This window comes from Mustelus asterias, chromosome 12 (assembly GCF_964213995.1).
Source record: "Mustelus asterias chromosome 12, sMusAst1.hap1.1, whole genome shotgun sequence".
NCBI lineage: Eukaryota > Metazoa > Chordata > Chondrichthyes > Carcharhiniformes > Triakidae > Mustelus > Mustelus asterias.
In genome coordinates, this window is record NC_135812.1 from 105,914,658 (window position 1) to 105,942,466 (window position 27,809).

Genomic DNA, 27,809 nt, shown 5'->3' on the forward strand with positions numbered 1-27,809 from the left:
GAAGAGGCAGCTATGCCATTTCTAATGTCCAAACATTGGCTTTGCATAGTGGATCTTAAACAGCTGGTGGAACCATGAAGATAAACTTGTCTGTTTTTTAAGTAACAGCTAGCACGTTGTGCATGGCTATGTTCTGGGCCTTGCTGACTCTGCTTAGCGGGTCAGTAAACCTACTGTTCTGATGCCAGCCAGTTTACTGCAGTAGTGTCCCATAGAATAACAGCAATATTTCTGTAATTATGTGACATTTGTGCTAACCAAGTTGTCAAATCACCCATGATTATTGCCATACCTTTCTTACTGGGTCCTACTGCGGAACTACTGTTTGGGGACCTATAGATCACTCCCAACAGGGACTTTTTTCCTTTGCTATTTCTTATTTCTATCCAGACTAAATCTACATCTTGGACTCTAGTGTCTATATCATTTTTCACTACAGCACTGATCTCTTTTTAACCAACAAAGATACACCACCTCCTTTTTCTTCCTGCTACCCTTCCAAAATACTGAGTATCTTTGAACATTCAATTCCCTAACTTTGTTTCCCTGCAACCACATGTCAGTAATCACCACTAAATCATACCCATTTGTCTCTATTTGCACTGTTAACTCATTAATTTTATCCAGGATGCTTTTTGCATTCAGATACAAAGCCTTTAAGCTTGTTTATTATCCAATTCCCCCCCCCCCCTCTTGTACGAGTCCTTGGTGCAATATGACTTTCATATGATATATCACTCACTACCTTTTGCTTTTTGTTGATCCTAGGAATTATCACTAACCTGCACTCCTACCTTTAACTTCCTAATTTTCCATGCAACTGAATCCCCACCACCCCACTGTTTGGACAGATGCATCTCTGGCAGGCAGGTTGGTGAGGATGTGGTCAAGTATGTTTTTCCCACGTGTCGGTTCCCTTGCCATGTGCCGCAGCCCTAATCGGGCAGCTATGTTCTTTAGGACTTGGTCAGCTTGGTCTGTGGTGGTACTGCCATATATGAAGGCAAGTGGTTGAAATGAACAGGGGGCCAGGGAATCAGCCCAACTAGGAATTTACATGAGGCAGATAAGAGAAGTGATTTTAAAGTTGACTGTTGAATTTCAAAAGGAATGTATACAATCGGAAAATCATAACTGTGAGGCAAATTACTAAGTTTACTTTAGAAATATAAAGCAAACAATAAAAATAGTTACGCAATTCTGGAAAGAGGACCATCTAAAGTTTGGAATGGAAGATCAAAGTAAGAAGCATATTTAAAGTGAGGCTGTTGGGTGTGATGGTGAGATCTTGACTAAGACAGTGCTTGCTGAAGTCAGACCTGTGAGCACCATCCTCTGAAAGGAGAGCCTGTTTGAGATTTCCCCTAGAGCAGCAGGGCGTTGTGTGGCAATGTTACTGGAAGTTTTATAGATTAGAAAATGTATATGGACTGTTGCCTTAAAAAGGGGTTTTAGTTCTGAGTTTATTTTTGCCAATGTCTTGTAGGAAATGTTGGTGGAAGAACTGTTAAGTGTAAAGGTATTCCTGTCTCTTTAACTGTTCATTTCTTTTAATAGCTGTTTAAATTTAATATTTAGTAAGGGATGTGTTATTACCCCCACCCTTTTCTACATCTTCATCGCCACCATCCTTTATCTAGTCAAGAACAAGCTTCCCAGTGGAGTGGACGCCATCTGCAGGATGGACGGAATATTTTTCAACCTCAACCTATTCAAACCCAAGAAGAAAACAACACTGACATCACTCATGGAACTCGTGTGGGTGACATCGCCATGTCCACTCTCTCAGAAGAGAATCTCCGAGTTATGTTTGACTCCTTCGCGGGAGCATACCAAAAAATCGGTCTCCACACCTCAACCTCAATATTCAAGTACTTTACCAACCGCCCCAGGGAAAGAAACCGTTCCTCTTTCCTTCAAGATCAATGGAGAAACCCTCCCAAAAGTGGAACATGTCCTCTATCTGGGAAGCCATCTCTCATGTAAGGCTGACATCGATGTGGAGATCCAACATCATTTCCAATCTGCAAGTGCCACTTTTGGACCCGTAAGGACGAGAGTCTTCGATGACTGCAGCATTTGTGCTGACACTGCCATTAGGTTACATTTAAGCTTCATTTTCATATGAAGCAATTTTTAAAAGCGGCATCTCGGCCTTTTGGCTAAGATGCAAATGAGATCAAGCCTTGGAGGAGGAAGACCTGCACCTACTCCAATCAGCTTGGCTCATGTAGATCAGGTCCAAGACAGGGGTTGCAGACCCTGTCTTGTCAGCTTGGATCGGGAATGTCTCAACTTGTTGAGACTCTGAATTGGACTTGATTTGATTGAATTGGAATAAAAAATAAAAATTTGTGCTGACATCAAGATTCTCATGTACAAGGCAGTTGTCCTCCCAGCTCTTCTCTCCAGCTCAGAAACTTGGACTTCATACAGAAGCCACCTCAAGGTCTTGGAGAAGTACCATCAATGCTGTCTGAGATGGTTTCTCCGCATCAGCTGGGAGGACAGGCGCACTAACATCAGTGTACTTGAAGGAGCCAAGAGTACCAGCATCGAGGCCATGATCATCTGAAACCAACTGTGCTAGGCCGGCCATGTGTTTTGGATGTCAGAGCACTGCCAAAGCAAATCATCTTTGCCTAGCTCAAGGTAGGCTCCCGAACAAGAGGACAAAGGAAGCGCTTCAAAAACACCCTGAATGAAGGCTTACCTCAAGAAATACAACATCGAGGTCCTGGGAGACCCTTGTGCAGAAGAGAGCTAGTTGGAGAAACCACCTGATTGAAGGGACACAATTCTATGAGGACACCCGACAACAATAGGAGGCTCGGAAAAGGAGCCTGAGGAAGGAATACCAGCAACACAGTGTCCAAGGACTGAACCCATCTCCAAGAAACATCTGCCAAGTGTGCGGTCAAAGATGAGGCTCTACGATCAGGCTCATCAGCCACGCAAGGGCCTATAGAACCCACAATCAGTAACACGGAGCTTCTATTGATGCAGGCATGAACTGCTTCAGTTCAAGAAGGTAGCTCACAGCCACCTCCTTGAGGGCAATTAGGGATGGGCAATAAATGCTGGCCCAGCCAGTGACACTTCAATCCCATGAATGAATAAAATCAAATTGCCATTTGGTCCATTATATAGTCATGTTTTTCCATTAATACTCTTAGTGCATTTTTTAAACAAATGTAAAGTGGTTACCTTTTTCTGAGCATGGATTTGTATAATCTGGGACCTTGGGTAATTAATCTATGACTTTGTAACTTAATGAGTTTAAAAAAAAAACTTTTAGGACCAGGAACGATGGAAATTCTAGGTGACTTCATAATTTGCATTGTCCTATTTATTTTTGTCTTACTGTGTAATTATAAACTTAGTGTCCTTTTTTTTGTCTTGTACAGATCCTGTGCTTCAAGTGCCCATGCATCTAACAGAGTAAGTTTCAGTGTGACTATGCATCTGTTTACATATAAGGTCAAGGACACAGGGTATCTCCGCTTACCGAGTGCTAGAGAACCTGGGCAAATGTTTAGAGGGACAATACTTTAAGACCTTAGTGTCTCTGAGGGTACTGTTGCTGGAATTGAACCATCTAAATTAAACGCTCAAACTAAAGGAGCTCACTAGGCCTGTTTAGCTCAAGTACTGGATTAGAGTCTGCTGCAGAGGTTTTACTTGATTTCACATTTCTAAAGGAACTACAATGGAGTGTGCAGTATTGCATGCACATGGCAGGATGTACGGTGTTACTCCCACATTGTACATCCTGACATGTACTGTAATGAAACAGTGTTACTCCCACATTGTTTCATTATAGTACATGGCAGGGTGTGCACTGTTCTCCCACATTGCTCCATTATAGTACATGCAGGAGTGTAGTGTTCCTCCCACGTTGCTCCATGTTAGTACATGGGAGTAACACTAAATTGCTAAATGGGTAGGTATTGGCACCTCTTAACTGCAGTGTGCCCCTCCTCACAAAAGGATAATGTCAGCAGTGTGTAATCCAGTTGGTTTTGTGTTTGCAACACCTGGGTTTTTGCTATCTGTCGATCTCTGTACTGTGTAGATAAATGGTCCAGCTGAGGCTGGTGGTTCATCATCCTCTATAATTAGAAATGCTGTTGCCAATGAGTTGTTTATTTCTTCTTTGCAGACCGGCATTTCTTCCTGATCCTAATGACGGCAGCCTGTATACACTGGGAGGCAAAAACAATGAAGGACTGACTGTAAGCTATAGCTCATATAGTCCCACCTGTTTGACTTAAATGTGTGTCTGTTCAAAAACATATTTTCTCCAGTCTAATTGCTAAATACTTCTACAATCAATAAGCTATCTATTAATTCTTGTTTTGAATGACTTTGTTGACCTTAGTAAGTGTTAATGCTGGAAAATTGGACTTTTTATATTTCAAGTATGAGCATCAAGCTGGAATAATGTGGGTATAGTCAGGTCTAATTGGGCTGAATGGCCTCTATGCTGTAAATTCTGTGTAATTTTCCAATCTGCCTCAAATTTGTGTCTTTCCCCAACTTTAGAAGAGCAGTTAGTGCTTCATTGTGGAGGTTTATTAATGTCCCAAACCAGCTATCCCTTGGCCCCTCTGAAGTTGCAGGCATGTCCAGGTCCCCCTCTTTCCAAATCAGTCCAATAGATTCCAGAGCTGGAGATTTTATAGACACCTGATTTCAGAATGAATGTACTCTGCTGTTAGGTTTTAGTACGTGTTATTGTATGTAATGCAGCCCCTTTTAGTTCCAGTATTGCCTAACTTAAAACTTGTTTCCAGTTTCTGCAATTGAACTACAGCCATTAGTTCTCTTTTACAGAAACTTCCGTTCACAATTCCTGAATTGGTTCAGGCATCACCTTGTCGAAGTTCTGACGGTGTACTATACATGGGTGAGTGGACTACCAGTTTCACAAAACACTACTCTTTAATTGTTTTCTGATTACAACTGTTCCTGTCCAAGATAGATGTGCTATAAACAATGTACCAAAACTGGGTGTGGAAGAAAAGACTTCAACGTGCAATGCTCAACCACTTGTCTTTGTTGGAAGGAGAAAATCTTTGCAGGCATTGGACAAGTTTACAAAATGTAGCTTTAATGTTTGCGATAAATAAACTTCAAATACACTCTGATGAAGCAAAATACTGCGGTTGCTGGCATCTGAAACAAAAACAGAAAATGCTGGAAAATCTCAGTGGGTCTGACAGCATTTGTGGAGGTAGAGCTCTGACGAAAGGTCATCCAGACCCTCAATGATGGCCGAGTGGTATTGTTGAACTATTAATCCAGAAACTCGACTAATGTTCTGGGAACCCGGGTTCAAATCCCGCCACGGCAAATGGTGGAATTTGAATTCAATAAAAAAACATCTGAAATTAAGAATCTACTGATGACCGTGAAACCATTGTCGATTGTCAGAAAAGCCCATTCGGTTCACTAATGTCCTTTGGGGAAGGAAACCTGCCGTCCTTACCTGGTCTGGCCAACATGCGACTCCTGAGCCACAGCAATGTGGTTGACTCTCAAATGCCCTCTGAAATGGTCTACCAAGCCACTCTGCTCAAGGGCAATAGGGATGGACAATAAATGCTGGCCACGCAGCAATACCTATATCCCACAAATGAATTTTAAAAAAGCCTGACAGCATCTATGGAGAGAGAATAGAGCCAATGTTTCAAGACAGGATGGCCCTTTGTCAGAGCAAAAGGATCATCCTGACTCAACTTTGGTTCTGTTCTCTCCCCACAGACGCTGTCAGGCCTGCTGAGATTTTGCAGCATTTTCTGTTTTTGTTTCAGATTCCAGCCGCCGCAGTATTTTGCTTTTATAAATAGATGTACTGTGACCACATTGGTCATTACCCAGCAACAATCAGCTCCATGTCGATTCTGTCTCTGCTAGTAACTGGCAGAGACCGTAAATTGAGAGATATTGTAAAAATCGGGTAAATCTTTTCCATCTGATGTTGTTTATTGGTGACCTGGGGTGGTGGGGGAGAATAGTGGTAATAAAATGCTTATTTAATGGATGACGTGATTGCTACATCATAAAAGTCTGGAAACAACTTTTGAATTAATATCTCCAAATCGTATCTGCTGCTAGTCAAGCTGTGATAGTTTACTCAGAGATCTGTCACTCAAACTTTTTAATTCCAGTCAGACTGTTTATAAAAAGTCTTCGGTGTGAACAAAGCTTTAGATAATCACTAATCTTTAAACAGTTCAACATTTGATTAGAACAGGTACCATAAGTCCTTTGTTCACGGATTCATTAAAGTGGATTGTAGATGTTGCGATTAAATTCAAGAGTGCATTCTGTGGTATTTTTATAGTTGCCACCTGCAACTTAAATTAGTTCTTGCAATTAGGGGGTTATAGGTGTTGTTAAGTCAATTTAAAATGTAGGCTGTTGAGAAATAATTGTTTTGTAAGTGTTCCTTAAAGGGATGTTATTTATAGAACAGTACCGTTTCAGTAGACCTGGCTCAGAAGCCTCTACAATCGTGTGACATTTAGCTTGCTTTATACCCGGGAGTACAAGAAATGGAAGGCTTGAATCAATCTGTGACGTTGTATCTGAAATCATAGATTTAGTCCAACTCATCCATGCTGGCCAGGTTTCCAAAACTGAACTAGTCCCATTTGCCTGCATTTGGCCCATATCCTTCTAACCCTTTCCTCTGTCCATGTACCTATCCAAATGTATTTTAAATTTGTAATTGTACCCGCCTCTACCACCACTTCTGACAGCTCATTCCATATGCGCGCTACCCTTTGTGTGGAAAAAGTTGCCCCTCAGATCCCTTTTAAATCTTTCCCCTCTCACCTTAAACCTATGCCTTCTAGTTTTGCACTCTCCTACTCCGGAGAAAAGACCTTGGCTATTCACCTTGGCTATTTTTCCTCCTACGCTCCAGGAGAAAAAGTCCCAGCCTTTTTTTTTTAGTTTAGTTAAGGCAGCATGATCGGCACGGGCTTGGAGCGCCGAAGGGGTCTGTTCCTGTGCTGAGCTTTCCTTTGTTCTCTTTGTTTGTTCTTTGTTTTCTATCCAGCTTCTCTTTATAATTCAAACATCCCAGTCCCAGTAACATCCTTGTAGATATTTTTGCACCCTTTCCAGTTTAGTAAGATTTTTCCTATAGCAGGGCGACCAGAATTGTACGACTCCAATGTCTTGTACAGTTCTAACATAACGTCCCAACTCCTGTACTCAGTACTCTAACCGATGAAGGCAAGTGTGCCAAACGCATTCTTCACCACCCTGTCTACCTGTGACACCACTTTCAAGGAACTATGTACCTGCACCCTTGGGTTGCTCTGTTTGACAACACTCCCCAGGCCCTACCATTAACTGTATAAGTCCTGCCCTGGTTTGCCTTACCAAAATGCAACACTTTGCATTTATCTGAATTAATTGTCATCTGCCATTCCTGGCCCAGGTGATAAAGATCCCGTTGTAGTCTTAGATAACCTTCACTGTCTGCTGCACCACCAATTTTGGTGTCATCTGCAAACTTACTAACCATGCCTCCTATATTTTCATCCAAATTGTTCATATAAATGACAAACAACAGTGAACCCAACACCGATCCCTGCGGCACACTGCTAGTCACAGGCCTCCAGTCTGAAAAACAACCCTCTACCACCACCCTCTGTCTCCGAGCGGCAAGCCAATTTTGTATCCAATTGGCTAGTTCTCCCTGGATCCATGTCTCCTGGTGTGCCTTATGAAGAGTAGCTTGGTAATTTCTGAAGTAATGTGATGCAGTTTATTGAAAGGCAGTTTTATTTTATTTCCCCCCCCCAGGAAAGAAGCAGGATATCTGGTACGTTGTGGACCCAATGACTGGTGTAAAGCAGCAGACGTTAACAGCTACTTTTGCGGAAAGCATGTGTCCGTCAACGCCTCTCCTATACCTTGGACGTACAGGTATGTTATATATGTCCCATGTGTGTATGTGCTAAAAGCCGGAATGTAATAGCCTCTGGAGTAAATTTCCCATGTTTGATGGGTTTAATTCTGGTCTTAAGCAGCGTTCAAGGCTAAAATAATGATTGTAGAACTAAATTTAAATACATGCAAAGTTATAACTATTACACCCAAGCAAGAGTTACATCTCTGACAATTTCTGAATGAAAGTGTCTGCAAAAGTTAATTCTCTCCTGTGGGCTCATCACTATATTGTAAAATCCAGCACCGCCTGATCATGGCAAACAGCTAGGTTACTCGAGATTCTGTTCCCTTTCCCGATGGCACTCAGTTTGTCCAGACGGGGACTGCCTGAGGAAATGATTTTAGAGTGGATATAAGTACTTGTCATTTGTCTCCTGCTTTGTTTATAGTTGAGCCTAAAAGAGCACAGTGCGAGTTCAAGATTGGGTGATTATAGTTACTGTCCTGTGGACTAGCTTGTTGAAGTTATATTTATGAAACAGGAGCTGTCTTCTTTGCATTTTGTGTAGTGGGGTAGACTGCCTAACGTGAAAAGACAGTCAAAAGTTGAATGCAAGGATGAGCTTAGTTTATTATTTTATTTAGTTTATTTATTAGTCACAAGTAGGCTTAACACTGCAATGAAGTTACTGTGAAATTCCCCTAGTCGCCACACTCTGGCGCCTGTTCGGGTCAATGTACCTAACCAGTGCGTCTTTCAGACTGTGGGGGGAAACTGGAGCACCCGGAGGAAACCCATGCAGACACTGGAAGAACGTGCAAACTCCACACAGACAGTGACCCAAGCCGGGAATCGAACCTGGGTCCCTGGCGCTGTGAGGCAGCAGTGCTAACCACTGTGCCCGCAGCTCTGTGTCTGTCAATTGGCTCTTGTTGACTTGGATGTCAATTGGAGATAAAGTTTCAGATCACTTTTAGTAGCAAAAGTCTGGGGTAATATTTCCTCTTAAAAGCAAGATCCTGTCAAGTCAAGAGTGCACCAATGTCAGTGGAGATGTTTCATCAACTGTACCCATAAACACGTTTGTAGGGAAGAGGGAGGTAGCAGGAGAATATCTTTCCTTTTTTTTCCCTCTTATTTCTTTTCGTCCTCCTGTAGTTGGTAATTGCCAATGGAGTGTATTTTTGTAATAGTTGCTCCTCAATAATTTTAATTAATTTTCTCCTTTTTAGGGGGAATGTATATCAGGCAGGGATCTCTGGGAAGAGTGTAGGCACTGCCTGTCAGTCCATTTAAAATATGAATCAATTCATCATGATACACCTTTATACATCAACACTAATGTGTGTTGGAGAAGCCACAGGTGAGGGAGGACCCCCCAGTTTGCAGTAATTTGAAAGAAGTGTAGGCTTCTTTGCTTTGGTCTAATTGGGTGACTTTGGCTCCGCCCAGTGGCTCAGCATGTTTCTGCATGTTAGTCACATCAAACAGCAAGTTGCTTTCTTGGCAAGTCCAGATTTAGCTGATCTCAAAGTAGGGTCGAGGCACTCGAACTGACCTCAGCTCCCCTAAGTGAGGGAGGGGGGAAATGGGCCAGGAATCTTGATTTCTATCCACTGCTGGACATGGTGATTCCTAGCTGTGATGTGACTGAACAACCTTACACCTGTGATGGGAGAGGGGACCATCGTTGTTCACTTATGAACACTAGCCACTTAGAGGCAGGCACTGGAGGATAGCTGGGAGCTGGAACATCAGTGTGAAAGACTGAGGAATTGATGCTTTTCAGAAAGGAAGCAAATTGATGAGGAAAACTGAATGTGTGATGTGGGGCACGTAGAGAAGATTGGGAATGTGACATGGTAAAAAAAAAATTGATGCATTTCATTCTGGCACGAGCCCTCATCCAACTGGATTAAGGCTGTGTCAGTGAAACTTGGCCACAGACTGAGACAGAATGCAGTTTAATCTCAATGCACATGGAATTCCAGTGACTATAAATAGCACCCACAATCCCTTCTGTGCCCGAATCTCAAATGGCTCCTTTGTGCCGTTCTTGTTTTCAGAATACACGATCACCATGTACGACACCAAGAACCGGGAACTGCGATGGAATGCCACCTACTTCGATTACTCTGCCACCTTACCCGATGAGGACACTGAATATAGTAAGAATACTTTGAGTTGAACAGTTGCTTGTTCTGCTGCCTCTGCAGAGGCAACTTGCTGTGCATTTTGAGAATTCTACCTGGCAACAGCAGATATGAAATAACCGTACAGTCATGTGATCACTTCTGTGCTCATATTGTACCTAAATTGACTGTTTTAACTAATGAACACAAGCATCACACTGCAGCTTGGAAAAGTTATTGTTAATTTCGGTTTTTTAGTTTTTGCTCCTTAGACGTGAGCCACACTGGCAATGGCTACGTTTATTGCCCATCCCTCATTGCCTTGAGGGCATTGAGTAGTAAGGACCAGGAGTCACTTGCTGGCCCAGACCAGGCAGAGTTAGTTAATTCTTCAAACCGCTGAATTTGCTTCAACAACACACAGAAAAATGCTGGAAAATCTCAGCAGGTCTGACAGCGTCTGTGGAGAGAGAATAGAGCCAACGTTTCGAGTCAGGATGACCCATTGTTAGAGCGCATAATGTGTTCTTGTTTATTTAATTAAAAAGAACAGTGGTTAGCACTGCTGCATCACAGCGCTAGGGACCCGGGTTCAATTCCCAGCTTGGGTCACTGTCTGTGTGGAGTTTGCACATTCTCCCCGTGTCTGCGTGGGTTTCCTCCGGGTGCTTCGGTTTCCTCCCGCAGTCCAAAGATGTGCAGGTTAGGTGGATTGGCCATGTTAAATTGCCCCTTAGTGTCAGGGGGATTAGCAGGGTAAATAGGGTCTGGGTGGGATTGTGGTCGGTGCAGACTCGATGGGCCGAATGGCCTTCTCCTGCACTGTAGGGTTCTATGATTCTATGAACATTACAACAGATCCTAAAGTTCCCTTCTCTCAAGGACATTGGTGAACCTTTTGGGTCTTTTGTTTGGGTACCCACCAGTTTTGATGTTCTGGTGTTAGCCCACAAATGAGAAGATTTATTGAATTCAGTTTTACAGCTGGCCTTGGAGGGTTTAGCACACCCAACCTCTTGGTTGCTAGCCCAGTGCTGTAACCACCAGGTAGCCATACCTGCATTACATTGCAACCGACATCATTCTTTTACTGCCACTGCCCGAGCAGCTTCTTTTAACTTCAGTGAAGCCCTGACAGAGATTAATCTTTACTAATCTTGCAGGAAAGTTGGAGGATGGGGAAAGTGTGAGGGCAAAATGGGAAGTGGGAGTTTGACATGTTTGCATTGTGTCTTGCGTGGAGGGTGCGGCGTCACAGTTCTGAGTAACCATATGTAGTCCAGTCGCGGTTTTGACACTCGTATCCAGCCCTCCAACTCCAGAAGATTGTCCTGATGTGCCATTTTTGTGTAGCCCCATTGTCTTCAATACTGTCAGTGGTAGAAGCTGAACATTTTGCCAGCGTTCTTTTGGTGCAGTTAAACATTTTGTCTGTACCAATTCTAACCACCTTGCAGAAATGCTCCACTTTGTGTCGAATGGAGATGGCCTGGTGGTGACAGTGGACAGCGAATCAGGTGACATTCTTTGGATTCAGAATTACGCGTCACCAGTGGTGGCGATGTACATGTGGCAGCGAGAAGGACTGAGGAAAGTGATGCACACAAATGTCGGGATCGAAACCCTCCGCTACCTCACATTCATGTCGGGAGAGGTGGGCCGCATCACAAAGTGGAAATATCCTTTTCCTAAAGAGGCAGAAACCAAACAAAAGCTGATGTAAGTACTCTACCACTGCTCATTAAGCTAGTGAGTTCTGCAGAGCAATATAAAACTTGAACAATAATCCCATATCGTAACAATCTAAAAATAGCTGCAAGCAAGCACGTTAGAATTGTGAAAAAGGACAATATCTTGGGTGTAAATTTCAGTAGGATTTGAATGACCTTCATCGAACCATACCATGATTCCATCCTAAAAGCAAATTACTGAGGTCTCGCAGCATCTGTGGAGAGAGACTAGAGCTAATGTTTCGAGTCTGGGCAACCCTTTGTCAGAGTTGAAGACAAAGAAAATGGGATGAGATTTATACTGTTAGGGTGGTGGTAAAGACAGAGGGAATGTAAATGTTGGTTAGAATTGGTACATACAAGGTGACATGGTTGGACAGTCACCTAGCATTGCTGCCTCACAGCGCCAGGGACCTGGGTTCAATTCTGGCCTCGGGTCACTGTATGGAATTTGCACGTACTCCCTTTGTCTGCGTGGGTTTCCTCCGGGTGCTCCGGTTTCCTCCCACAACCAAAGATGTGCACGTTAGGTTGATTGGGCATGATAAATTGACCCTAGTATCAGGGGATTAGCAGGGTAAATATGTGGGGTTACGGGAATAGGGCCTGGGTGGGATTGTGCAGACTCGATGGGCTGAATGGCCTCTTCCTGTGCTGTAGGGATTGTATGAGCAAAGGTAAACAGTATGTAAAAGGAGAACCTGAGACATATAACAGGGGATTCTATCCCATCTCCTTCCCGTTCTATCCCAATCCTTGCAATTGGACACTTCTCTTCTCTCACTGTGTCCTGCTGCAACAGTGTGCTTGTACTGAGCATGTAACTATGGCCTATTGTCACTACTGCATTGTGATCAGATGTTTGGGAATGGGGAGATTATGGAATGCTTCTAGTGAGGCGAAAGGAGATACTTCCCCTTCACTTTAAGGTAAGATACTGCTTCTGTGAAGCACTCTGCCTAGAGGCTGGCAGAGAACTGAACAACAGCAAACAGTGCAAAGCAGGTTTGGTGCTGAGCAGCAATAACCCTGTTTGTGGAAGCCCCACCCACGTTAGCTGATTACATCTGTGACATTGCATTGAGTTTTTAACCATAGTGAATGCTGTAACTTGTTTGAACAAACCAGATGTAAGTTATAATTCAGCATAAAATCTGACATCAAAAGTCATCAGGTCTGTGTGACTAATAACTAATGTCATTGGAGGAGCTGCTTTATTTGGTTTATGTACTTAAAAAGAAAAAAAATGACCAAACTATGGGGAGAAGGTTGTCTTGAAGAACCTCAGTGCCAGGGACCAGGATTTGATTTACGGCTTGGGTCACTGTCTGTGACCTCCTTCTGCACTGTAGGGATTCTATGAACTGGCATGGACACAGTAGTCCGAGTGGCCACCTCATGTGTTCTATGCATTGATGTTAAAAATCCCATGGTATTATTTGTAGAAGAGCAGAGCTCTCTCCTGATGGACTGGCCAACATTGCTCCCTCAAAAACCCGGACCAAAAAACAGAACAATTAAACAGTCATTGCTGGTCATGGGACATTATTGGGAAAGAACAACTGCTTACAATAACAACAGTCCCTACATTCCACAGAGTCATTATTTGAGTCATAGACACAAGCATTTCTATTTTAATAATTTAATAATTAGAGGTTCTACTTTAGACATTCAACAGGAAGTTGGAGAAGCGCATGAGGAGCAAACGGTTGGGGAGATATGTGGTTGAGGTTAGATGAAGAGGAGGTGGGAGGAACATAAACACTGTCATATAGCTCTTTCTCTTCTGTGAATACTCTGTAATGGGGAACTGGACCAACAGGCCATCAGAGGGGTCAGGGATGTGTACCCAATGAGTTCCCCATGAATTTCACAATACTAATGTTGTAAAATTAAATGGCCAGTCAGCTGTGATGTTGACTTTGTCCTTGTAGCTGACTAGATCATTGGCGGTTCTGTGTGAACAGATCACTTGCCTTTCCTGACAGCTAAGATGTGGCTTCTGGATACTTTAAAAGTTAAAAATAGCAAAATTCCCTGATTATGTATTCACAGGATTCTGATGGCTCGCTGAAATCCGTTTAATCTTAACTTTCTTCTTCATTTTTAGGCCAACTCTGTATGTGGGAAAATACTCAACCAGTTTGTACGCCTCATCATCATTGGTGCATGAAGGAGTTGCTGTTGTGGTAAGTATTTGGAATTTTATTTATCCAGTTGCAAATTTGTGTACCATACAGTATCCCTCTTATTTTAAAATAAAAGTTTTTGTTATTCATCTGTAACTTTATTGAAACAAAGGCGTTTGTTGGCATATTGCAGACATCAGCTACTGTTTGTTTTCCTCCATGGTATATCTCCTCTTTGGTAAGGACCAGTTTGGACTCTGTCCACCCACTGCCCCATGCTTGAGACTGCTGCCTCTACATTCAGCAGGCTGGTGATTCTGGCTGATGGTTCTTTGCCCTTTACTAATCCGTTGGTACTCTGGCTGGGGTCAGTTAACTCAGCAGAGATTGCTAATGTAACCGAATGCTTACTATTTTAACCAACCGATCAGCATTTCAATTACTTCCTTTGATTTTCGAAAAAAAATTACTTTTTTGAGAATATCATAAATTTTGATTCCAGCTCGCCTATTTTTAAACAGTTGCTTAGCTCACGTTTGTGGTCGGCACGATGGCACAATGGTTAGCACTGCTGCCTCACAGCACCGGGGACCTGGGTTCGATTCTCAGCTTGGGTCACTGTCTGTGTGGAGTCTGCACGATCTCCCCGTGTCTGCATGGGTTTCCTACGGGCGCTCTAATTTCCCCTCTGTCTGAAAGACGTGCTGGTTAGGTGCATTGGCCGTGCTAAGTTCTCCCTCCGTGTACCCGAATAGGCGTCGGAGTGTGGCGACTAGGGGATTTTCACAATAACTTCATTGCAGTGTTAACGTAAGCCTACTTGTGAGGCTAATAAATAAACTTAAACTTTAAACTTATTTGGGCGTAAGGAACAGAGTTTGTTTGTGCTAAGACACTGCACAGTTCTCACATGTGGCCAGGTTTTCCCTATCCTCACTTCATCCTGCTGCTTAATAATGACTCTAACTCCAGCTTTCAATAATCTGTGTATTTTGTAAAAAAAACATTTCTTTGTGTTTAATGAGGGAACAAGATGCTTCCAAGAGGCAGTGCTCGAAGGAATACAAGTTTTGCATTGTTTAGCGATTTAAGGGAGTTGTTTTATAGATAATCCTGATGCTATGTTTCATGTTCCTCTAATTGCAATGTATTCCAACAACTTTCTTCAATGCTCTTTTTGTGTTCACAGCCAAGGGGTAGCGCATTCCCGTTACTTGAGGGTCCCAAAACAGAGCGTATTACAATCTCAGATCGTGGGGAGTGTGACACTACCCCCAGCATTGATGTGAAGTTCACACCAGGAGTCACAAATACGATTGATTACCTGAGGAACCAGTGGTTTCTAATAGGTAAGAGTATTTACATGGTGTTCAAGTGCCCCCTGGTGGACAACATGAGGCAGGGCTATCAAAATAATTGACGAAGCTCAAGGTCCCCCCCCCCCCAAAGGTTACCGGGGTTAGCAGGCTTTCCCCAGGAATGTCTGTAATAGCAGGGGCTCTCCAGAAATGTATTTGGTGGATGAAGTGGGGAGCGGTTTATCAGCTCAGAATGAGAGCTTTTCTGCGGCTAACATGACCAAAATTGCAAAATGAGTTGGAGGGAAAGTAAACTAGATCAGGAATGTGGAACCATGCAGTCTTCTAAATCCATCTTCTAGGCTGTGTGGGCAACCAGTGGGATGGTGCGGTGGCACAGTGGTTAGCACTGCTGCCTTGTAGTGCCCAGGCCCCTGGGTTCGATTCCTAGCTTAGGTCACTGTCTGTGTGGAGTTTGCATGTTCTAGGGCATAGGTTTAAGATGCGAGGGGCAAGGTTTAAAGGAGATGTACGAGGCAGATTTTTTTACACAGAGAGTAGTGGGTGCCTGGAACTCGTTGCCGGGGGTGGTAGTGGAAGCGGATATGGTAGTGACTTTTAAGGGGTGTCTTGACAAGTACATGAATAGGATGGGAATAGAAAGATATGGTCCCCGGAAGGGCAGGGGGTTTTAGTTAAGTCGGGCAGCATGGTCGGTGCAGGCTTGGAGAGCCAAAGGGCCTGTTCCTGTGCTGTAATTTTCTTTGTTCTTTGTTCTCCCTGTGTCTGTTTGGGTTTCCTCCAGGCGCTCCGGTTTCCTCCCAGTCTGAAAGATGTGTTGGTTAGGTGCATTGGCCATGCTAAATTCTCCCTCAGCGTACCCGAACAGGCGCCAGAATGTGGCGACTAGGGGATTTTCACAGTAGCTTCATTGCAGTGTTAATTTATATACAGTAAGTTGTCGTCCAGGTTAAAGTCCAACAGGTTTATTTGGTAGCACGAGCTTTTGGAGCACTGCTCCTTCATCAGGTGAGTCAGCGCTCCGAAAGCTCGTGATACCAAATAAACCTGTTGGACTTTAACTTGGTGTTGTGAGACTTCTTAACACCCTTAAGATGTGCATAATTACAGTGCCCAAAATCTTAAAGGGACTGCACAGTGCGATGAACAGGTGCGCAACAAAGAAAAATTAGAGGCAATGTTGACTTGAATAAATAAGTACAAAGGAAAAACATGCAGACTGTTATCTTTGAGAGGGCCGGGAAGTTTTAAGAAATATAATTTTCTCTGTGCTGATTCGAACATTAATGTCACTCACTTTAATGTCTTTCTGTTGTGGATAATGTGTAGTTGGTCGCTCTCGATGACTGCAATGCAGATCCTTTAGCACAATGTTGTTTCATCTTTGGGGTCTGGGTCTGTGGCAAAGGCGTGACAGATTCTTTGAAGCTGCAAGGACCTCATAAACAGAGTTGAATTGGTCCAGCGTATATCATGCCATCCTTAATTTGACATTGATTGTCAGTGGTGCTTGAAAAAGAAAAACAACTCGGAGAGTAAAATAGCGATGGTGATGAATATATTGGTGAGAAGCTGATATATCCCACCTGTAACTTGCCTTAATGATTTGGGAGCTCTAGAAAGAAAACAAGGTAAAAATAGGGGGAAGAATTCTCACCTCCCTCACATCAATGTGTAAATTAATTGACCACAAATGTTTTTGAGGCAAAGACAGATTGGTTTTTGAACAGTAAAGGAATTGAGGGTTATGATGAGCGGGCGGCTAAGTGGAGCTGAGTCCACGAAAAGATCAGTCATAATATTGAATGGCGGATCAGGCTTGAGGGGCCAGATGGCTCCTAGTTCTTATGTTTACAAAATAAAAAATGTGGTTACAGTGAAGCGTTCTGCAGTTCACACACCCTCTCTCTCCACTTCCAGCATTCCTTTGTGGCTGAGAGAAAGAACAGCTCAGAGATAAAGCAAAAATAATTAAATTGTTGTCTTTATGTAAATTGAATTTATTCTTCAAAGGCTGTTTATTAGGTTTTATTGTGCTAGGCAATAAAGCCAAATGTTTTGTTGCAGATTTAATAGAAGCCATCAGACCGACCGGATTTGGTTGATTTTGTGTAGCTGTAAAATAGAAAAACATTCCTGAGGTCTTGTAAAACTTTTTGATTTTGATGTGGGAAGTGATTGGTCTGTAATATTCCAATATGTGACAAATTTTGTCTCTATTAGGATATAACTATTGTAATGTGCGCCTAACCACATTCATGTTTACACCGCTGTCCTATTCATTTGTCTTTCCTTATGTTGCAACCTGAATTGAGTTCATGTTTGTCATTTGCTGCTTCAGCTGTGTTGAGCTGTGGATTTGTTATTTTTAGGTCACCATGAAATGCCCCTAGCCGCCCACACCAAGATCCTAAGTGACTTTCCTGAGAATGTACAGAAAATTCCGGATGATGTGATTGCCACTAGCCCACAGAATGAGATATTTGAAGATGTATGTATGTCTAAATTGTTTCTTGCACTTACATAGTGTGACCTGTAAACTATGTTGATATGTTCCAGAAGAAGATGTGTTTTTAAAACGTGCAGCTTGGAAAGAGGAGGAGACCATTCAGCCCTCGAACCTCTTCTGCCATTCAGTTAGATCATGGCTAATCTAAACATGAACTCTTGCATCAGTAACCAGCTTTTATTCGATATCTCTCAAAGCCCTTGCCTGACAATCTTATCTACCTCAAGTCTTGAAAATTTCACTTGTTCCAAAGCCATTTGGGGAAAGTTCCAGATTTCCACCACCGTTTCTGTGGAATAAAAAATGCTTTGATTTTCCTCCTAGATTGACTCTGTCAGATCTTATAACATCCCCATGTTCTCTGCTCAGCTACCAGAAGGAATTGTTTTCTGTATATTTGATTTGATTTATTATTGTCACATGTATTAGCATACAGTGAAAAGCATTGTTTCTTGCACGCTATACAAAGCATACCGCTTATAGAGAAGGAAATGAGAGAGTGCAGAATGTAGTGTTACAGTCATAGCTAGGGTGTAGAAAAAGATCAACTTAATGTGAGCTAGGTCCACTCAAAAGTCTGGTGGCAACAGGAAAGAAGCTGTTCTTGAGTCGGTTGGTACGTGACCTCAGACTTTTGTATCTTTTTCCCGACGGAAGAAGGTGGAGTCCTTCTTTAAGGTGTGTGGGGTCCTTAATTATGCTGGCTGCTTTGCCGAGGCAGCGGGAAGTATAGACGGAGTCACTGGATGGGAGGCTGGTTTGCGTGATGGATTGGGCTACATTCACAACCTTTTGTAGTTTCTTGCGGTCTTGGGCAGAGCAGGAGCCATACCAAGCTGTGATACAGCCAGAGAGAATGCTCTCTATGGTGCATCTGTAAAAGTTGGTAAGAGTCATAGCTGACATGCCAAATATATCCTATTGAATCCATTTTATCATGATCAGCCCCCAAACAAAATCCAGTGTATGCAACAAATCTTCATATTTTAACCCTCCCCCAGTACCATTTTCACAAACGTGCTCTGGACTGTCGCCGTTAGTGGGGGGAAAGGATGGAAAATATCCCCACAAAACCAGCAAGCTTCCTATTCCCAAAAATGACATAGTACTTCAGATGGAATCTGACCAAAGCTCTGTACAATATTATCCCATTTGAGAAAGTGCGTCTGTCAAGTCTGTTGGATTGGTGCAGCTATGAGAGAATTTATAAGGGATGTTACGATTCCAGTTGGTGTTAATACTGGATGGGAAGATTCCAGAATGGAACCCTGGCTCAGAAAATCGCAACTTTTCCTCTTTTTTAAGGAAACATGGAGGAACAGAGTCACAGGAGCACTAATTAGTTTTAGTGACAAGAAAAAACATCAAATATGAAATGTTTGATCACAATACACTACTCCTTTACTCCCCCTTAGCTTCATAAATGTAAGCAGTTTTCAAAATAGCTCCACTCTGACTCAAATGTCTGATGCCACTCAACCAATATTCCGTGGCTCAATCAATTCCCCAGATGATTGTCAGATGAGTATTTTCCCAAACTCCACTCCCAAAAAGACATGCTTCAAAATTTTCTTTCAAACAATGCTCTCCATTAGCTGTTTGCATTGAAAATCCACTCCAGTTTTTCCAAACTATTCTTTCAAACAAAACTTCCGCTCCACCTTTGACAAGGAATCCAGCACCAGATTTTCCACCTCTCCTTTAAGGTTTCCTTTGTCTTAAATGCTTTGATACCAACTCTGAGATCCAGCCACCGTCCATAATTATTTCAACTCGGGCTCCACAACTTGTAATAAAATCTTGTAAACCTTGAAATCACTTGAGATATCTTTTGGTCTTTTCATTAGCCAACTTCTTCTCAGCTCTGTCTGACTTTACTGAACAGTTTTCTGTTCTAGTCCCTGTTTCCTCTGTTCCTCTAATCCCATACTTAGTGAAAAGTTCTCTTTATAACAGGAGACTAACCATTGATGGGAATACCTCTTCCTCACTCGATATCAACACGCATACACTTGGGCCTGTGAATTGACAATTAGTAATAGGAAACGTGCTGATTTTGTCGGGATATTCCATCCTTTCCTCTTCCTGTTCACTTGTTGTTAAACTTCTTACTGTCCTTAACACCAGGTTAAAGTCCAACAGGTTTATTTGGTAGCAAAAGCCACACAAGCTTTCGGAGCTCTAAGCCCCTTCTTCAGGTGAGTGGGAATTCTGTTCACAAACAGAGCTTATAAAGACACAGACTCAATTTACATGAATAATGGTTGGAATGCGAATACTTACAACTAATCAAGTCTTTAAGAAAACTTGTTAAGGAGACATGATTGTGCTTACTGCGCTTCACCAGCTTGGAATAGGAGCAACTGCTGCTAAAGCTTGTGACTTAATTAGTTCTGAATGACTCAGTACCAACTTTACCAACCTTCAGGTAAAGGAAGAAATCTCTGGGTATGGCACCATTTCACAACACCAGTGATTTTATGTCACTAAATAACAGGTATTGGTACTCTAAACTGATGTAATCTTGGATATGTATGCGTTTCTGAAAACATCTATTACTGTAGCATTATGTATATTGACCTTTGAAAAAATTTCTTACAGCATTTCCCAAACATTGATGATGTTGCAGAGGATTTTGATATTCTTAACGACCTCAAAGAAAAATATAGCAAATCGCAACCCAAGCTCGAAGCTCCTGTGGATTCTGTATTGAAGGACATGGCCACAATTGTCTTTAGTACCTTTCTGCTGGCAGGATGGGTGGCCTTTGTCATCACCTATCCTAAGGTAATGCTCAACACTGTGTCAAGTAACCAAAATAATGGATGATTTGGTTGGGGCATTGTTTTGAGATGGACAGGTGCATGAAGTAAAATCAAATATCATCCGAGTGACCCGTTCTCAGCGGTAATTCATCCTCGTTTTGTTGTTTTCACATATTCTTCTCCACATCCCACAGTTTGCTGGTTTGTAAACCTGGCATCATTTTTAATGTGACAATATATCCCAGGGGACTTCATAGAAGGGATTATCAGACAAAACTCAACACTGAACCATACTGCTTGGATCTTGGAGTTGACATCAAAGCATTAAGATGAAAGAAACCTGAAAGGAAAGGTGGAAAACCTGGTGCTGGATTGCTTGTCAAAGGTGGAGCAGAAGCTTTGTTTGAATGAATAATTTGGAAATTCTGGAGTGGATTTTCAATGCAAACAGCTAATGGCAAACATTGTTTGAAAGAAGATTTTGAAGTGTGTCTTTTTGGGAGTGGAGTTTGGAAAACGCTTCCCCATTAAGGAAAAAGACGGAAAAGTTGCTTGAAGAGATTTTAAGGTGTGTTTTTAAGGAACAGAGAAAGGTGGAGAGTTTTTTTAAATAGATCCAGAGTTTGGGGCCTCAGCAGCTGAAGGCTGTTATTTGCTGGATACAATTTCACTGCAGCTGGTTGCTTTTTGGGGACACTCAGCTGTTCTTTGTTCTTTGATTTGATTTATTATTACCACATGTATTGGGATACAGTGAAAAGTATTGTTTCTTGCGCACTATACAAACAAAACATACCGTTCATAGAGTACATAGGGGAGAAGGAAAAGAGAAGGTGCAGAACATAGTGTTGCAGTCATAGCTAGGGTGTAGAGAAAGATCTGTTTAATATATGATAGATCCATTCAAAAGTCTGGCAGCAGGGAAGAAAGCTGTTCTTGAGTCAGTTGGTACGTGATCTCAGACTTCTGTATCTTTTTCCCGACGGAAGAAGGTGGAAGTGATTATGTCTAGGGTTTGTGGGGTCTTGATTTTGCTGGCTGCTTTTCTGAGGCAGCGGAAGTGTACATGGAGTCAGTGGATTGGAGGTTGGGTTGCATGATGGACTAGACTTCATTCACAAAACTTTGTAATCTCTTGTGATCTTGATCAGAGCAGGGGCCATACCAAACTGTGATGCATCTGGAAAGGATGCTTTGTACAGTGCATCTGTACAAATTGGTGAGAGTCGTGGTGGACATGCTGAATTTCCTTGGCCTTCTGAGAAAGTAGAGGCGTTGGTGGGCTTTCTTAATAATAGCATCAGTGTGGAGGGACCAGGACAGGTTGTTGGTGACCTGGACACCTAGAAACTTGAAACTCTTGACCATTTCCACTTCATCACCATTGATGTAGGCAGGGTCATGCCCTCCACTACGTTTTCTGAAGTCGTTGACTATCTCATTCATTTTACTGACATTGAGGGAGAGATTATTGTCGCCAGCAACATTGCTGAGCTTGATCTAAACCTCCTGTGGTAACATTTGTTTTGTATGTAGTTGGGCGTCTGCCCCTTAAAGAGAATGGGTCAGGTGGACCCAGGGCGCAAGCCGGTGGAGCTTTCTACGGCACTCTTGTATTGACTGTGCTACTGACACAGCGTTGAATAAACCATTCCTTTTTGCTTTACACCTATTTACCTCATGGTCTCTTTACCGTCCATAATTAGACCTCCTATTTAACAACTGCTGACGAGGCTGAGTCATGGCCCACAGACTGCACGTGTCCGCCAGGTTTTCAGAAGAAGGGAGAAAGATCAGACGTCACCAAGATTGTGAAAACGGCAGGATTTGACGAGGTAACGGGGTAGGCTCGCAGGAATGGGCCTAGGTTCAAGGGAAGCAGTCGTTAGGGGGCCTTGATGTCTCAAAAGAAAAGGTACTCACTAGGTATCGGGCCAAAGGCGATGGTCGTGAAGGGATTTGGGCTGCAGTCGATGGCCAGAATGAGAAGGATCCTCAACCAGGAGCACTGAGATCGTCGTAGGGAAGCGGTCGCGATGGAACGTGGGTTGCATTCGATGCGAAGAGTAAGGGAGCTCAGTCGGTGAGGGAGTGGATGGCGTGAAGAGTGCGAAACGCGAGCTGAGAGGGGCCACTGAATGTGAGTGACGGGAACAGAAAATGGCGGGCCAGTTCGGAGGGATGGGACAGTTCAATGAAGAAATGGAGAGCTGGACAGTATGTACAGTGTGTCTTCATTCATACTTACAAGCCAATAATGTAGATGAAGATCTTATGGTGGCGGTCTTTTTCAACACCGTAGGGAGTAGGACGTTCACGGTGCGAAGAGGTCTTGTACAGCCTGAAAAGTTTAAAGTTTATTTATTAGTGTCACAAGTAGGCTTACATTAACACTGCAATGAAGTTACTATGAAAATCCCCTAGTCACCACACTCCGACATCTGTTCAGGTACACTGATGGAGAATTTAGCACGGACAATGCACCAAACCAGCATGTCTTTCGGACTGTGGGAGGAAACCGGAGCACCCGGAGGAAACCCACGCAGACACGGGGAGAACGTGCAGACTCTGCACATACAGTGACCCAAGCAGGGAATCAAACCCGGGTCTCTGGCCTTGAGGCAGCAGTGCTAACCACTGTGCCACCGTGCTGCCCCGAAAGGGTGACAGAGAAACCCCTACCGGAGTTGTGCGAGGTGTTAGGCAACCATTTCGCTCCAAAACCACTCATGATAGCGGAAGGTTTTTGGTTTTATGAAAGAGTACAGCTGGAAGGGGAGTCCATCGCTTAATTTGTGGCTGTGTTAAAAAGACAGGCAGAGCACTGTGAATTTGGCGGCTTCCTGCAAGATGCGTTATGGGATCGTTCAGTTTGTGGCCTCCGTAACGAAGTGACCAATGAAAACTTTTAACGAAAAAAAATCTTAGACTTTAAAGCAGCTTTTGAAATAGTTACCACAGTGGAACTGGCTGCAAATGAAGCAGCACAGTTGGGTGTCGGTGCCCAAGCACAAAGTAGCCGAAGCGCAGCAGAACGCGGTGTTAACCACAGAATGCTGTCATTGTGACAAGTCTGGCCACAAAGAGTCAACATGCTGGACTCATGAAGCCCAATGCCGCACATGTAAGCGGGTGGGGCATATTGCCCAGAGTTGTAGGACGCAGCTTAGAGGGAAAGGGAAGTCAGAGAGAGACTAACCTGAGAATTAGGCTTAAGGTATATGCTGCTAGCCAGGAAGGGGACAGGAATCAGCTGAATCTGCGGAGGAAGCAGAGGAGCCGAAATTTATGGAATTTTATCAGTCAGAAGAGACGCTAATGGATTCTAGGTCCTTCCCAAGATAGAAAGGAAGACCATTAACATGGATGTGGATACGGGGGCAGCAACGTCACTGATTCCTGACTCAGTGTACAGAGAGAAACTAAAAGCACTGCCATTGAAACCTGCCAAAATTACCTTGCATACCGGTACAGAGTAAGTGGTGCCACTGAAAGGATATGGACAATGGTACAACTATGGGGTCAGTGTGAGGAATTACCATTGTACGTAGTCAAGGGCAGCTACCATGCTTTGTTTGGCTGCTCCTGGTTGCAGAAATTAAAAATAAACTGGAGCGTAGTGAATAGGCTGGCGGATTTGAGAACAGCTTTACAAGACGTCCAAGGTAAGTATAAGGAAGTGTTCAAGGGGACCCTGGATGAGGTAAAAGGGGTCAAGATCAAAATTCAGTTGAAGCCAGAGACTTGTCCAAGGAGTCTGAAGGTGAGTTCGGTACCTTATGCTATTTGGCCGAAAGTGGGGGCAGAATTCGAATGACTGTTGAACAGGGGAGTCTGGAACCAGCGAATGGGCCATTCCAACTGTTCCAGTTTTGAAGATGGATGGCACGGTGAGAATCTGTGGGGATTTCAAGGTCACCGTCAGCCCAGCAGTGTGTGCGGATCAGTGCCTGCTTCCTCTCATTGAGGACCTGTTTAGCGGATTGGCAGGAGGGAAGAAATTTTCAAAGATGAACCTGTCACAGGCCTATCTCCAAATGGATGCTGTGGAAGAGTCCCAACCACTGCTGACGATAGTAACTCATCGGGAACTTTTCCGACACAAACATCTTCCCTTCGGCATCATGTCAGCACTAGCACTAAGGACAAGAGTCTTCGATAATGCGATGTGTGTTCTGGCAACAAGGTCCTTGTGTACAAGGCAGTCATCTTCTCAAATCTCCTATATGGCTCAGAAACTTGGTCTACATACAACTGCCACCTCAATGCCCTGAAGATGTACCATCAATGCTGTCTGAGACAAATTGTCCACACTAGCTGGGGGGACAGGCGTACTAACATCAGTGTCCTTGATAGAGCCAATAGCACCAGCATTGAGGCCACAATCATCTGAAACCAACTCTGCTGGGCCAGCCATGTGCTTAAGATGTCAAGAGTCCCGACTGCTAAAGCAAATCATCTGCCCAGCTCAAGGAAGACTCCTGGACAAAAGGACAAAGGAAGTGCTTCAAAGACATCCTGAAGGCTTGCGTCATGAAATGCAACATCGAGGCCACTGCCTGGGAGACCCTTGCTCAGAAGAGACCTGATTGCCCCTTTTGAGGACACCTAATGGCAAGAGAAGGCCCGGAAAAGTAGTAGTCAGAGAGAGTAATACCAATGATCTAGAGTCCAAGGACCGAACCCACCTCCTGGAAACTCATGCCATGTGTGCAGTCGAAGATCTGGCTCATCAGCTACACAAAGACCTACAGAATCTATGTAACCCAGAGTTTCTTATGTGGACAATCATTCTCGTTAGCAAGTGATCACCAAAGGAGGAGGAGAGATGGAAACCGTTGCAACATTTAAGAAACGTTTCGATGAGCACTTGAAACGCCAGAGCATACAGGGCCATGAACCAAGTGCGGGAAAGTGGGATGGCTGGCTCAGACACAATGACCTGAAGAGCCTTTTTCCATGCTGTAAAACTCAGCCTCTGTTAACAAGTCAGACAAACACATTACTCCCATTGTGCTGCTCTGCTGTTCTATTTCAGGTTGTTCTTGGCACCATGTCCTGATTTCTCCTTATCCTTCCAGAGAGAAAGAGTCTTGCTCATTTGACGGTTTCCTGATAAGATGGGCAGGAGTGGGAACCCTTAAGACATCCTAGACTGGAGCATATATACTGATGCTCGATAGCATGTATACTGATCAATAGCTTGTATATTGATGTTCGATAGCTTGTATACTGATGCTTGATAGCTTGTATATTGATGCTTGATAGCTTGTGTACTGATGCTCGATAGCATGTATACTGATCAATAGCTTGTATATTGATGTTCGATAGTTTGTATATTGATGTTCGATAGCATGTATACTGATGCTTGATAGCTTGTATACTGATGCTCGAAAGCACTTTGGTAAATTGTAGCCCCTCAGTTTGCCAGTCGATGTTGCATTCACTGGAAATAAATCTCCACAATAAAGACGCTTGGTGGTTGTAATTGGTTTGAGAATTGGGACTTCCTTATACACTTCATGTATTAGAAAGCATACACTAGGATGTCCTCTGCTGGTCAATCACGGAAATGAACATGCAAGCAGTTTCTAATGTTTAAAATCTTGAATACATCTTCACTTTTATTGTGACTGAACTTATTGGAAACAGCTTTCATAAGTAACGAAGGAAAGACCACGTTATTAAGAATAGTTAAGCTGCTAAATGCTATCATGGATGATGAAAACTTAAATGTGGATTTGTCTATATAAGTTTGAAATTTATATAAATTGATGCCACTTGTTCATCTGTGAGGTAAACAAGGAGTTTGGTGGGTGTTAAATGAGGGATGGTGTGGGAGGGTATGAACTGGATTGGCAAAATGACCTCTTCTCACACCTCACTTAAACTTGGGTGACATGGTGACACAGTGGTTAGCACTGTTTCCTCACAGCACCAGGGACCCGGGTTCAATTCCCGGCTTGGGTCACTGTCTGTGTGGAGTTTGCACGTTCTACCCGTGTCTGTGTGGGTTTCCTCCGGGTGCTCCGGTTTCTTCCCATAGTCCGAAAGACATGCTGGTTAGGTGCCGGAACAGGCGCTGGAGTGTGACGACTAGGGGAATTTCACAGTAACTTCATTACAGCTTAATGTAAGCCTTACTTGTGACTAATAAATAAACTTTAACTTTTATCCTTTGTAATATAAAAGTTTAAGATCAGTTGTATTAGGCCATCCTTTAGTTTATTCGAGATCAGATCCTATCATTACCATAAAAGCAAACAAATTCTGCCAAACTACAATGGAATGGATTGTTTTAAATGTTGCTGCGAGAGTTATCAAAATAGTAATGCTTTTTTTCTTTCAGACTGTGCAGCAGCAGCAACAATTGCAGCACCAACAGTTTCAGAAGCACTTGGAAGAAAGGCTGGAACTAATGCAGAAACGGCAGCTCATTTTCCGCCCCCCTCTCTTGGGTCCGGAATCAGACTTCCTGGAGTCGTCCAGATTGCGAACAGAAAGTTCCAGCACCAACACGCCGAGTGCATCGCCACGAGCCTCTAACCATTCGCTGTACTCCAATCACTCTATCTCAGAATTTGGCAGCTCAGCCACAGAGCAAGAAGACGGAGGTAAAACTTGATGGCAGCCTGTGGAATTTTAATTCAGTGAGATAAAGAGGCAATAATATCAGGAAAATAGAAGCAAGGGAAAAATGGAGCAGGGTTGTCCTGTTTTGTAGTTGGTGATAATTAAAATAGCATCAGCCAGCTTGTCCCACTTCGTTTGCATACCCTGCAGTATTTGGCATGTAGGAGATATAATTGGGCAGCATGGAGATATAATTGGATGTCATGGGTGGCACAGTGGTTAGCCCTGCTGCCTCAACGTCAGGGACTCCGGTTTGGTTCCTGGCTTGGGTCATTGTCTGTGCGGAGTCCGCACGTTCTCCTGCGTGTCTTCATGGATTTCTTCTGGGTGCTCCAGTTTCCTCCCACAATCCAAAAGACGTGCTGGTTAGGTGCATTGGCCATGCTAAATTCTCCCTCGGTGAACCTGAACAGGTGCCGGAGTGTAGCAACTAGGGGATTTTCGCAGTGACTTCATTGTGGTGTTAATGTAAGCCTAACTTGTGACACTAATAATTAAATAAACTTTAATTCAGACTGAATATTGCTGAAAAAATTGAAACATGCTCATGTAGCTTTCACCTTGCGATTATGTCCCAATAAATGTTAGCAACAGCCTAACTGAGTAGCTAGTCCATAGCATCTCACTTTGTAGTCAGGAAAATTAAACTCAACCAGTGCAGGTAAACATGTTATTGGTAA

At 43.3% G+C, this 27,809-nt stretch overlaps 1 protein-coding gene across 4 annotated transcripts in view; it reads left to right on the plus strand.

Moving 5' to 3' along the window:
- The window catches only part of ern1 (endoplasmic reticulum to nucleus signaling 1), an 87,918-nt gene that overhangs the window by 37,560 nt on the left and 22,549 nt on the right, over window positions 1-27,809 (plus strand). For 2 of the 4 annotated variants that reach the window (XM_078225810.1, XM_078225812.1), the window contains exons 3-14: window positions 3,408-3,441; window positions 4,163-4,235; window positions 4,837-4,909; window positions 7,825-7,947; window positions 9,979-10,080; window positions 11,502-11,763; window positions 13,885-13,963; window positions 15,093-15,252; window positions 17,595-17,713; window positions 20,333-20,518; window positions 22,203-22,331; window positions 26,846-27,110. In XM_078225810.1, coding sequence (XP_078081936.1) covers window positions 3,408-3,441; window positions 4,163-4,235; window positions 4,837-4,909; window positions 7,825-7,947; window positions 9,979-10,080; window positions 11,502-11,763; window positions 13,885-13,963; window positions 15,093-15,252; window positions 17,595-17,713; window positions 20,333-20,518; window positions 22,203-22,331; window positions 26,846-27,110 — 1,605 coding nt within the window. Of the gene's footprint in view, window positions 1-3,407; window positions 3,442-4,162; window positions 4,236-4,836; window positions 4,914-7,824; window positions 7,948-9,978; window positions 10,081-11,501; window positions 11,764-13,884; window positions 13,964-15,092; window positions 15,253-17,594; window positions 17,714-20,332; window positions 20,519-22,202; window positions 22,332-26,845; window positions 27,111-27,809 lie in introns of those variants that run through there. The other 2 variants (XM_078225811.1, XM_078225813.1) reach the window with 2 other exon arrangements.